The following is a 12007-nucleotide window of genomic DNA, read 5'->3' as shown; positions in this document are numbered from 1 at the left end:
CACCACGTTTCTGGAACTCTCCGTGGTACCGCATCAGAGGCTTCATCTCACCCCCAGCCTTCTGACGCAGAGCCATGGCGACATTCAGCACCCAGATCCGCAACAGCTCAACCTGGCGATCTGGCTCCTGAAGTCCTAGAGTTTGGCTACCTCAATCTTCCTCCCGATTGCATGGACATCATTCGGGAGGCAAGAAAGCCCACTACTAGAGCTTGTTATGCGGCTAAATGGAAGAGGGTTGTCATCTACTGTGTTAACCGCAATATTGACCCGTTAGATGCTTCCATTCAAAACATCATTTGTTACCTGTTCCACCTGTATCAATGCAATTTGGCGTACTCTTCCATCCGCATTCACCTGTCTGCTATGGCAGCATACCTCCAGAATAGGCAACACCTGTCGCTCTTTAAGGTCCCTGCGATCAAGGCTTTTTTGGAAGGACTCAAGAGAGTCATTCCACCAAGGACACCACCAGCTCCAGAATGGAACCTCAATGTGGTTCTTACAAGACTGATGGGTCCTCCCTTCGAGCCACTGCACTCTTGTGAGCTTCAGTTTCTAACTTGGAAGGTTGCGTTCTTAGTAGCAATCGCATCGCTACGGAGGGTTAGCGAGCTGCAGGCGCTCACCATCCAAGAACCTTTCTTCCAGGTACACGCTAACAGGGTTGTGCTCCGCACTAACCCTAAATTCTTACCCAAGGTTGTATCTCAATTCCATATAAACCAGACAATTGAGTTGCCAGTGTTTTTCCAGAACCCAGAGACGCTGGCGGAGCGGATGCTCCACACCCTTGACGTCAAGAGAGCCTTGATGTACTATGTAGACAGGACAAAAGATTTTCGCAAAACCAAGCAGCTCTTCGTTGCTTTTGCCACACACCACAAGGGAAACGCTATCTCCAAAGCTGGGATCGCTAGGTGGATAGTGAAATGCATTCAGATCTGTTACGCTAAAGCTAAACGCACTCTCACAATTCCACCAAGAGCCCACTCCACTAGAAAGTTGGGGGCCTCTATGGCTTTCCTAGGTAACATTCCCTTAGAAGATATTTGTAGAGCAGCTACTTGGTCAACCACACATACTTTCACAAAGCATTATTGTGTAGATGTGCACTCTAAGCAGCAGGCAGCTGTTGGCCAGGCTGTTCTCAAAACGCTTTTTCAAACGGCTGCAGCTGGCACGGGCGGCCGCCGCGAATGGAGGGACTGCTATGTATTCTATGCACAGATATGAATTCAGCAGCCCACATGCCTCGAACTGCAAATGCTACTTACCAGTATGCATCTGTTCTTGGCATGTAGGGCTGCTGACATTCATATCGCCCGCCCTCCTCCCCGGCGCCTGTAGCAGCTGCAGCATTCATTTACATATATTTATATGCTCTTAGCATGGGCATCACTCACATACTTCACTCCATCTCTGCCAATGGCTAAAAACAATCTGGGGATGGAGGCGATGCCCATGCGCACTGTAGTCCAGGGGAGGAGCCACCTATCTCGTGATACTTCGAAGACTCTTCCAGGACAACAATGTGCAATCATCCGGACCCAACACTAGGCGGCGATCTATGCACAGATATGAATGTCAGCAGCCCTACATGCCAAGAACAGATGCATACTGGTAAGTAGCATTTGCATTTCACACCTTTCTGCCACGTCCGATGATTGACGTACACAAAATGTTTTTTTTCTTCAATCAGGTTGCAAGAATTCCAGTCCTGAAGGTACTATGCTTTCTAGGCCTACTTGCTGGCTTCCTACATTCTCCTAGTCATGCATGCGCATTGGCACATGAGTCTTCCAGTGGTGCCTCCGCAGGCAGTGGCTTCCATATGAGAGAAACCTGTCGGATTCCATCGTAAACTCCCCCAGATGCAGCGGAAGTGGTTTGGTGGGGGGAGATCTTGTCAACCTCCAATCACCTATCGAGTTCTCTGAATGTTAGAGCCGACAGTCTGAGCTGGCATTCTCTTGCCCATTACGAGTGGTGTCTCCTACCAGCGATAGTTTGGGACATCTTCACCCAGTAGGGCACTCCTCAGGTTGACTTATTCGCCTCCCCTGTAATTTCTCAATGTCAGCAGGTCCGTACTATTTAGAGAGACTTTTTAGTTGTGGTGGAACTTTCAGCAACACTATGTATTTACCAGATACCATTGATTACTCAACTTCTGAAGGAGATCTGCCATGACGCAGCCTTAGTCCTCATCATTGCCTCGATTGGCCAAGGTCGGTGTGGTATGTCGACCGCTGAGGCTGCTGTTTAGACAGGACATTCTCTCCCAATGTAACTGCTTTCCAATCTCCAATAACTTCACCTTCATGCCTAGAGATTGAGCAGGGACTTCTAAATTCTTTCCAGCTGCCACTGAAGGTGGTCGACGTCATGTTTGCTTGTCCCCATCTTTACCCCCCACTAAATCGAATTATTGTCGGATAATGGATAATTAACTTTGTTACTTAATGGGTCAGACAAAATGTAGATCCCTTGCAGGCTAAGGTGTCTCAATTTTTGAAGTTTTCACTTTACCTTGCTCAGAGTGGGTGTGCTGTTGGCACTGTTAAGGGGTATTTGTCAGTGCTTTTGGTGTTACTCTTTCTTCCAGACCAGCCTACTCTGTTCAAATGCCCGAATGTAATGCATTTTTATGAAGGGGTTGACTAATGTATATTCACCTTTTGTTGTTACTCAGTGGAACATTAACAATATGCTAATATTTTTAATGGGGACCCCATTTGAACCCTTGTATAGTTGCCAGAAATGTTAACTTGGAAAATGGTATTTAGTGGTGGCAATCATTTCAGCCAGATAGGTCAGTGACTTGCAGGCTTTGAGTTTCTGCTCACCATTCACCACTTTCGGTATGGACGCTAACTCTGTCAAGGTCAACCTTCCTCCTAATGAATCCCTGCGAATCTTTGGCAAGGAACAACCCTCCATAAGAGATCCGGTTCCATTCCACAGAGTCAGATTGCCCACTTCTTCCCTTGCCAGAGGAGTTCTGATCAGACATCTGCCAGGCAGCTACGTGGGCGTCACTATACAAAAAACATTTTTGTCTGGATTCCAAGTGCTTAGAGACGACTACTTCACCTGATCAGTTTTGCAGGATATCCTCATCTACCCATCTATCAACCCCTTTCCTTAAAAGGGTACTGCTTTTAAATGTTTTCAAAAGGTGAGAAATCTGTAGGTAGTCTAACCCATCTGAAGAAAAAAATACTTTCCTGAGGTAGTGATCTTTCTAGTGCATAACATGCAGATTCCTCACTGGTCCACCCACCTCCCTGTTTGATAAATTTGTTTAGAAAAAGTTAATAAACTGCACAGATATTTCATTTTTGTACTGAACTATGCAATGTCAATGCCAGTACATCCGCTCGTCCTGAAGGCTTAGAAAAACAGTTGGAAACTGACATTGCACCAGGGTGGGTTCTATATGGTTTTGGCAGCATCATCATGACAACACTTCTGATGTCTACACGATGCCAGCGCCCCCTACCACGCTGTGAGAGCTTTGAAGTTTCTGGATCCACTTTGATGCCTCCGAATGTTTTACAGGTCACGTAATATTCTACAGGTGAGGCATTTGCAGGTAGTTGGAGTATCCACCAGAAATAAATTTACCACAGATAACTAATTTTTCATATTGTTTACTAATGTTGTGTGTGTTCATTGTATTCAAATATTTTATTCTTTCTGGTTAGCCATCCTACTCTGTGGAGACCAGAATATGGCAGCTACATGATTGAAGGAACGCCTGGTCAACCGTATGGTGGCACCATGTCCGAATTTAACACAGTGGAAGCTAACATGAGAAAAAGACGGCTTGAGGCATCTGCTTTGTTGGAAAAAAATGTTGCCATCTGCACGATTACAGCTTTTCCAAGGTGAGGACCAAACATAATAGTTTTACCTGTGATATTAAATGGAGATGGCACTATCAAAATGAACTCTTGATATTGAAATCCTAAATTTTCTGCCTACCTCATTAGCCTTCAAACATTAAATTCTGTATAAACACCTTAACCCCTTGCGTGCTGATGACAGAACGGTTCCGTCATCAGCATCAGTTGAGCTGTGCTGATGATGGAACCATTCCGTCATGACTCCGCCCGCGCATGGCGGAGTCAGCACAGGCGGAAAATACGCCCCGCACGCAAGGGGTTAAAATAAAGATATAAGATATACTGTAAAAGCCCAGTTAATTTTTTTTAATTTTTTTATTTTTTTTTACTTTCACAACTGTATTTATTTATTTAGTGTTTTTTGTATAGCGCACAGCTACCCCAACTGTACTCTTAGCTTTTGAGAAAATGATGCGAAGATTAAATATTTTGGAGGTAGTTTCAGCTTGATACGTGTCTTGAGCATTGTTCCGAATATGTTGATGAATTGCCTTTCTAGACAGAGCAACTTGAAATTATTTGCTGAATACTAAATATTACTAATATTGGTGGCTAATGATTTTATTTGTAGATTTTGCGGATGTGCTGAAGCTCTTGGATAGAGATAATACAGTGAAATGAAATGAAAAAAATATTTAATAGAGCGCACTGCGGCCAAGCGGCTTCCTGGCGCTGGGGACCTGATCAGAGCTCACAGAGGGAAGCCAGGAAAACTAAGAAGGGAATGCCTGAGAAAAGAGGAAAGTTTTAAAGGCCTTACGGAAGTGAGTGTAGATGGGGATGGAGCGAATAGAGAGTGGGAGGCTGTTCCAGAACTGGGGGGCCAGGACAGAGAACCGAGTACCTCCCGTTCTGGATTTGCGAAAACGGGGGATGTGCAAGAGAGAGAGGGAGGAGGATCGAAGAGTGCGGCTAGGGGCGTGAGAGGAGATGAGAGAAGTGATGAAAGAGGGGGCAGAACGAGAATGAGCCCGAAAGGCTAAGCAAGCCAGTTTGAAAAAGGATCTGAATCGAATAGGAAGCCAGTGAAGAGATTTGAGAACGGGAGTTTTTGGGGAGAGACAAAATGAGGCGAGCGGCCTGATTTTGAATGGCCTGGAGCCGGCGGGTTTCGTAGGCGGGTATACCCACGTACAGGCCATTCCCATAGTCGAGGCGGGAGATGACTAAAGCCATGACTATGGTTTTGAGTGCGTCGGTGGAAAAAAAACGCGAGATTTTCCGGATGAGACGAAGGGACAGAAAACGGGAGGACACGACCGAGCTGATTTGGTTGTGCATGGATAAGTCATGACTGACTTTAATACCAAGGGTGCGAACAGAGGAGGCGGGTGAGGGAGGGGGGCCAAAAGATAGGGGCCAATGTGCAGGGGACCAAGGGTTAGAGGGACCACCAGTGAGGACAAGTTCCGTCTTGTCAGGATTGAGCTTGAGATGATTAGCGCTCATCCACTCGGAAATGAAAATTAAAGTGGAACAAAATTTAGGAAGAGAGTCCGGAGAAGAAGAGAGATCAATAACGAGCTGGAGGTCGTCAGCGTAATTGTACACAGAGACCCCCAGCTCGAGAAGGGAGGAGATGAGAGGATGAATATAAAGATTGAAAAGAAGGGGGGAAAGGGTGGAACCTTGGGGAACACCACAGGTGACCGAGCGGGCAGGGGCAGAAAAACCGGAGAGGTGAACAGCCTGGGACCTGTCCCGAAGGAAGGACGCGAGCCAAGAATAGGCCGCGCCCCGAATGCCCGCTGCGCTGACACGGTCGAGAAGAATGGAGTGGTCAACCGTGTCGAACGCAGCGGACAAATCGAGAAGGACCAAGGCTTGGGGAAGGTTAGAGTCTGCTTTCCCCTTGAGATCATCCAGAACCGCGAGGACTACTGCCTCCGTAGAGTGGCCCGGGCGGAAACCCGCCTGATGGGAAGCCAAGAGGCCATTCTCCTCGATATACGAGGAGAGGCAGGAGGTGACATGGGCCTCAAGGATCTTGCCAAGGTAGGGAAGAAGGGAGATGGGTCGAAAATTAGAGGGGATAGAGGGATCCAGACCAGTTTTTTTTTTAAAATGGGGAGGACGATTGTGGATTTGAAGGATAAGGGGACGGAGCCAAGAGCCAAAGAAGAATTGAGTAGAGCAAGAGGGCGGCAGGGCAGTTGGTGAAGAGGGTTTTAAGACTGCGTGCCGGTGCGCAATCCGCTGGAGAGCCAGACTTAACTTTGAGCAGATATTTGAAAAATAAATCAGGGGAGATGGGGGGGGGGGGAGAGAATAAAGGAAGCCGGGGGAGGTGCGAGGGGACAGGTGCGGCTGGGTTGAGGCACAGTGGGGATGTTAGCTTTGATCTTCACAATCTTGTCAATGAAAAAGTCATTGAGTGACGAACAGAGAGACTGGGAGGGAACCAGAGAAGGGGAAGAGCGATCGGAAGTGGCAAGATTGTGAACCAGGGAAAAAGTTTCACGGGATTTGTTGGCGGAGAGGGCTACTCTCTCAGTGAAATAGGAGGTTTTGGCCGTTAAAACTGCTTTTTTATATTCGGTAAGAAGTTGTTTGTATTTAGCGCGCAGAGAGGGACAGTACTTCCGTCTCCAGAGGCGTTCCGACCGCCTAAGGTCGAGTTTTAATGCTTTGAGCTCTGGAGAGAACCATTTGTGCGCATCATAGGGACGAACCGCTTTGATCTTTCTGAGCGGGGCCACTAGGTCACACGAAGAAGACAGCCATGTGCTGATGGCGTTGGGCTGAGATTCAAGGGGAAGATCAGTGAGGTCCGGGGCGGATGAAGCCAAGGAACGCGAAAGAGAATCAAGATCGGTCTTATTCCAGTTGCGGGCTAGAATGTTTTTGGGAAGGGGGAGCTTGTCGACGACACCCAGGTGAATAGAAAAGGAGATGATCAAGTGATCCGACCAGATGCAAGGCGATATAAAGGGAGGTGAAGCGAGAGGACAAAAGGACCAAATTTGATCTAGAATGTGACCTTGAGCATGGGTGGCAACAGTAACATGGGATGTGAGATTCAAGCATTGGAGGGTGGCGGAAAAGTCTTTAGAGGGAAGATCTTCCCTAGGATCACCCGGCCAGAAATTAAAGTCGCCGAGCAATAGGACGGAGGAGTTGTTGACCACCAAGGTAGCCAGAAGGTCCTGAAGGGAAGCTACAAAGGAGGGCATAGATTGAGGGGGACGATAGACGAGGACAACAGTGAGGGGGGCAAGAAGATTGAGAGAGCGGGCCACTAAGTAGTCCACATTGGGTATAGGGGGGTGAGGAAGAAGTTGGAATTTGAGAGTCGACCGAATGATCATTGCCACACCTCCCCCAGCCTTGCCATCCGGGCGATCATCTCGGAGGGCGTAGTAGGTATCGGGGAGAATGGCTGAAAGATCTGGGAGGGAGTCAGCTGTGAACCAGGTTTCGGTCAGAAAAAGAAAGTCAGGGGAGTCGGTGGTCAAGAGATTGAAGAGTGCTGTCTGGTGTTTGACTGCAGAACGGGTGTAAGTAGATAAGCGGAGGCTACAGTAGGAGCAGGGGAAGGGCGGAAGACAAGGGGAGGTTTAACAGAAAGAGGAATAGGGCTATGAGAGGCCCGTGTCAAGTGTGACGGGGAAGAGGTGAGGATACCAAATGAGTCTAGATGATGCAATAGAGAGGGTGAGGGAGGAGAGGTTGCGGAGAGAGCAGTGAGTTGGGAGGAAGAGTAAACCAATGAAGGAGCAGAGTGTGTGGCCCATGGTCCCGGCCCGTCGCAGACGGGCTTAACTTAGGCGCAACTTCGGCGCGCCTTCGCTGCGCCCGTCCGCTGCGCCACCGGAAAAGAGGTGCCATAATGTAGGGACACATGGGGGAGGAGGATCAGGGGGGCGTGGCAGGGGGGGAGGAGCCAAAGAGCTGCAGCGCCGAGCCCAGACCCGGCCAAGATGGAGGAGCCGCCCATCCCACTCCGAGAGTCAGGCAAGGAGGGGGCTATCAGCGGAGGCGGTCTGGGTCGCGTGCAGGAGAGGGGGCCGCCGGGAGGATCTGAGCGCTGGGTCCGAAGCGCTTGAAGGCAGGCAGTGCAGGTAAGCAGAGTTAAAAAAAAGTCTAAGGATTAAAATCCACGTTGCTCCCGGAGAAGCCTCGGGAGATCTGAGAATCAGCGTTGCTCCCGGAGAAGCCTCGGGAGATCTGAAAACAGTGAAAGAAAAAGTTCAAATAGGAACTTAATTGCAAAGTCAATTGTGTGCTGCCACAGCATTGTTTTACATTGGTGCTGGAGTTCATGCATTTCTCATTGGTGGCTGAGTGCACTGAATTCCAGTACTCAAAATATATAGCACTGCACGCCTGCAATCCCACATGGCTGAAAAGTAAAGGGTTCATCCCCTAGCAGTTTGGGAATGGCATTATTGGAGATGACGTGCTACCAGACAGGGAAACGGGATGGTAGTAATGCATCTCTATTATAGGCAACATTGCTATAGCGGAATGTCACTTAATAGAGACAAAAACTATGTCTGAAATCGCAAACTGACTATTCGCTTCAGTCTGAATAGTACTGCCAGCATTAATCTGGTGGCGGAGGTAAAAAATCCCCTCTCCTGGCAGCAACCTCACACTATTAAACATTTAATTTACATGGGGAAACATTATGAAGCACTTTTTCTAGCTAAGCAAAGCATGATCAGCCTAATGCTGAACATTGAGCTAAATAGTAAGGCCTCTTTATTTAAGAGTAGATTAATGACGGGGTCGGACATGTTCTGTAGACATTCAGGACCATTATTTACTCAACACTGAAAGAAAGATGAACAGAAAATGTGAAAGTGTAACTTATAAAGGAAAGACTTAATTCATCTGATTTCTGTTCTTCAAACCACTTACTGACCTACCTGACAAATCTGGTGTCCTGGGACCAATAGCATTCTGCATCTTTATGTATGCTTGTGCAGCTGCATATGAAACCTCTTGCAAGTATCTCTTAAGATCAGTAGTGCTAGAAATCAAGGCCGTGGGAAGACAAGCTGAAGGTGAAAGACACACATCTATGGTCTGTCACTTGGTGTTGCTGAACTGAGAAGTTTCTTATTCTAGCCACAATCTCCTCTTCAGTAATTTGTCATGGATGTCTCCTTGAAGTGATTAGTATTCCTGATCTACTTAAGGAGTCTTATCACATTAACATGCTAAAACCTTGCGTGCTGTATCCATCCAGCCCTCAAATATTTTTTTGCTTCAGTCCTTTAAGATGACCATGAAACAAAAGGACACCACAGCTAACGTACTATTTGAAGAACAAGACTAAGGGACCTCAGACTAAAAGTGGCAGTAAACTGGCACTGGGTTGATGCTTGTATGAGAGTTTCTGGACTATGTAAGAAAACCTTGCATGACTGGGAAAGCCATACCACCCTGACCATGTTCGAATTGGTCTTGCTTGTGTACTGTGTTCTATAGTGAATACTTCCATGGTTGTGGCTCCATGATTTTGCTGATGTTTCAACATCATGGTTCATCATTTAGACCTTTCAACTATTAGGAGGAATTCTTTACTGTTCTCCATCCACCACCCTTTTTCATCCAATAGATTATCCCTGCCACCAATCATTTACTTGCCGTCCTTTCCCCAAACCAGCGACTCACTTCTCAATATGTATTTGTTACCCTGTGGATTATGCCTACTTTCACTAAAGCAGGTGGCCTCTAGAGCTGCAGAAAGCTAATATGTATGTAGTCTCTCTGTGTAGAAACAAATCTCATAACACGTCTGTTTTTTCTTCTACGTTAAGAAGTACTTTCTGCTGAGTATCATTTCCAATTTGATTTAATGAGCTGCTTCTGTTTTTTATTCTGTTGGGATAAGTTGCTGCTTGTTTGGAAAATACAGCAACTCTATTGCCTCCGGCAACAGGGAAAAACACATACTCAGTTGTTGCTCTTGCTGTGACCTTATAAATTCCAGTTACCCATTATCTTAACAAAAAAGCTAAACATGTTGTAAAAGTCATTCTCTTCCAGAAAATTACCTGTCACAGTCCAGTCTAGGCACATCTTTATTAGTAGGACAAATATGAAACCTCATGCCATGTTGTGTTTCATGATCATATATTAGATAAAAGCTCTTGTCATGTCAGACTATCTGATCTTTCCTTCTTGGTTTAGTTCCCTGTTCAACATCAATCAACTTCGCAAACCATAAAACTTTAGGTGCCTGATTGTATTTGAAACTTACCTGTGTCTCTGGTTATTTTTTTTAGATTGGGATGTCCGGGGTTTACTTTTCCTGAATTTGAACCTACACCAGTAGAGAGTGGTGCTTCCAAGTCATTGTTTTTTCCAGACGAAGCAATAAACAAGCATCCTAGGTTTAGGTAAGCGTACTATTTTTCTTGAAGCCCCTTTATTGATTTGACGTTATGGGCTTTATTACATTTTTGTAATTTTTTGTAATCGCATTTTGATTGTTTGAATTTTTTTTAATAGGTTTGTCTATAGATTTGATTTTAAAACTATAAAAAACACATTGTGACATGCATCATGACATATTGCATGGGATGGATCACCGTGCCTCGTACAGGCTGTACAGTTGCTGCAACATGCGTGCCATCAATAGCCTTATCAGTCTCTCCCCTCATTGGTTCCCTTCTCATTCATGCCCAATCCTTCAAGGCATCAGCCAAATACTCACCCGTGCGGAGCATTTTCATCCGTATTGATTTTATAATGGTTGCATCTAAAGAAATATCCATCCCAGAATGCAACTTACAATCTCCCCAGATCAGGCTAGCAGAATTTCCAGCTCATTAACAACCCCCCTGATCGTTGAGTAGCCCATTCTAGCTCCACCAGCATCCCCAAACTACATTGATCGCCACATGGAGATGCTTGGAGAATGGTTGGGGTTATATGTGTATGTATATACACACACACACACATATATATAATATATCCTTCTCATTAGAGATTCCGGCCCTCAAATTTTCTACCACACATCGTGTGAAGAGTCTCCCTGATCTCTGCTCAGTTTTTCTTCTGTCTTCTGTTTTTCCAGTGTTTCCAGTTTTGTTCTACAATGTCTTCAAGTAAGAAGTCTTTATATAGACCTTGCTCTTCTTGTGGAAAGTTGAGACTTAATTCTGAGGACCCGCACAAGAAGTGTATATACTGCCTCTATCCGGACCATGAGGTAGGCAAATGTAAAATTTGCAGGACTTTTTCCACAAAAACCCTTAAGGATAGGGAGGGATGTCTCCTCCTTTGGTTACAGAGATTGAAGGACAAAGATTCACCTCTCTCTGACGCTGACAGCCTTGTGTAAAGTACCTCAAAGGCCGCTTCAAAGCGTAGCAGTGTACAGGACTTGCCTTCTCCCTTCTTGAAGAAGAAACTTTCACTCTTACTGGCTCATGTGGTGTCTCCACCTCCTCCTGCTACGCCCACCCCGAGATCTGACTCTCCGGCGTCTACGGCATCTTCAAAGCATGTTTCCCTCAAGAAACGTGAAAAATCGTCGACGGGAGCATCGACTATTGTCCCGACAACGAGATCTGCCGTCTCCGGCTCGTCAACGACATTAGTGACGACGACTTCTGCTTCTGGTTGGTCGACTATGGCTACGTCGACGTCGTCTGTGTCGACGAAGGTATGCCTCAGTTTTAAAACTGTCTCGTCGACTATTCCAATCTCATCGTCGTCGTCGAAGAAGGGTCACTCATCGACAGCAGGATCTTCGTCGACGAAAGCTTTGAAAAACTTTGGCGGCGGCTCCGTCGACGAGTGCTCCGTCGAAGGGTGCTTCGTCGACGACTGCAGCGTTTACAGTGGCTCTGCTGACGGTGGCTCCATCGACGACTGTACTGTCGTCGTCAACTGTTTCGACGACTAGCTCGTCGACGGTGGTGGCATTTTCCTTTGCCTCTATGCCTCTGGTGCCACTTTCATCCTCCGGGTCTGGTTCTTCCACAGTTGACACTCTACACCAACGTCGACAGGTGCCTTTGGACCAGCTTACTATTACCAGTGACACGCAGCCTCCGTAACCCCTGTTTGCCACAGGTTCAGAACAGGCGCTTTCCTCCATCTTGACATGGCTCTCCTCTGCCTACAGCGCCTGCAGC

The 12007-nt window shown here is 46.7% G+C and overlaps 1 protein-coding gene across 1 annotated transcript in view; it reads left to right on the top strand.

Moving 5' to 3' along the window:
• The window catches only part of GCLC (glutamate-cysteine ligase catalytic subunit), a 287303-nt gene that overhangs the window by 69795 nt on the left and 205501 nt on the right, over nucleotides 1–12007 (top strand). The window contains exons 3-4 of the mRNA XM_086926430.1: nucleotides 3711–3893; nucleotides 10148–10261. Coding sequence (XP_086782556.1) covers nucleotides 3711–3893; nucleotides 10148–10261 — 297 coding nt within the window. The remainder of the gene's footprint in view (nucleotides 1–3710; nucleotides 3894–10147; nucleotides 10262–12007) is intronic.

Source organism: Lissotriton vulgaris, chromosome 6, assembly GCF_964263255.1.
Source record: "Lissotriton vulgaris chromosome 6, aLisVul1.2, whole genome shotgun sequence".
NCBI lineage: Eukaryota > Metazoa > Chordata > Amphibia > Caudata > Salamandridae > Lissotriton > Lissotriton vulgaris.
This window is presented reverse-complemented; position numbering and strand designations above follow the sequence as displayed.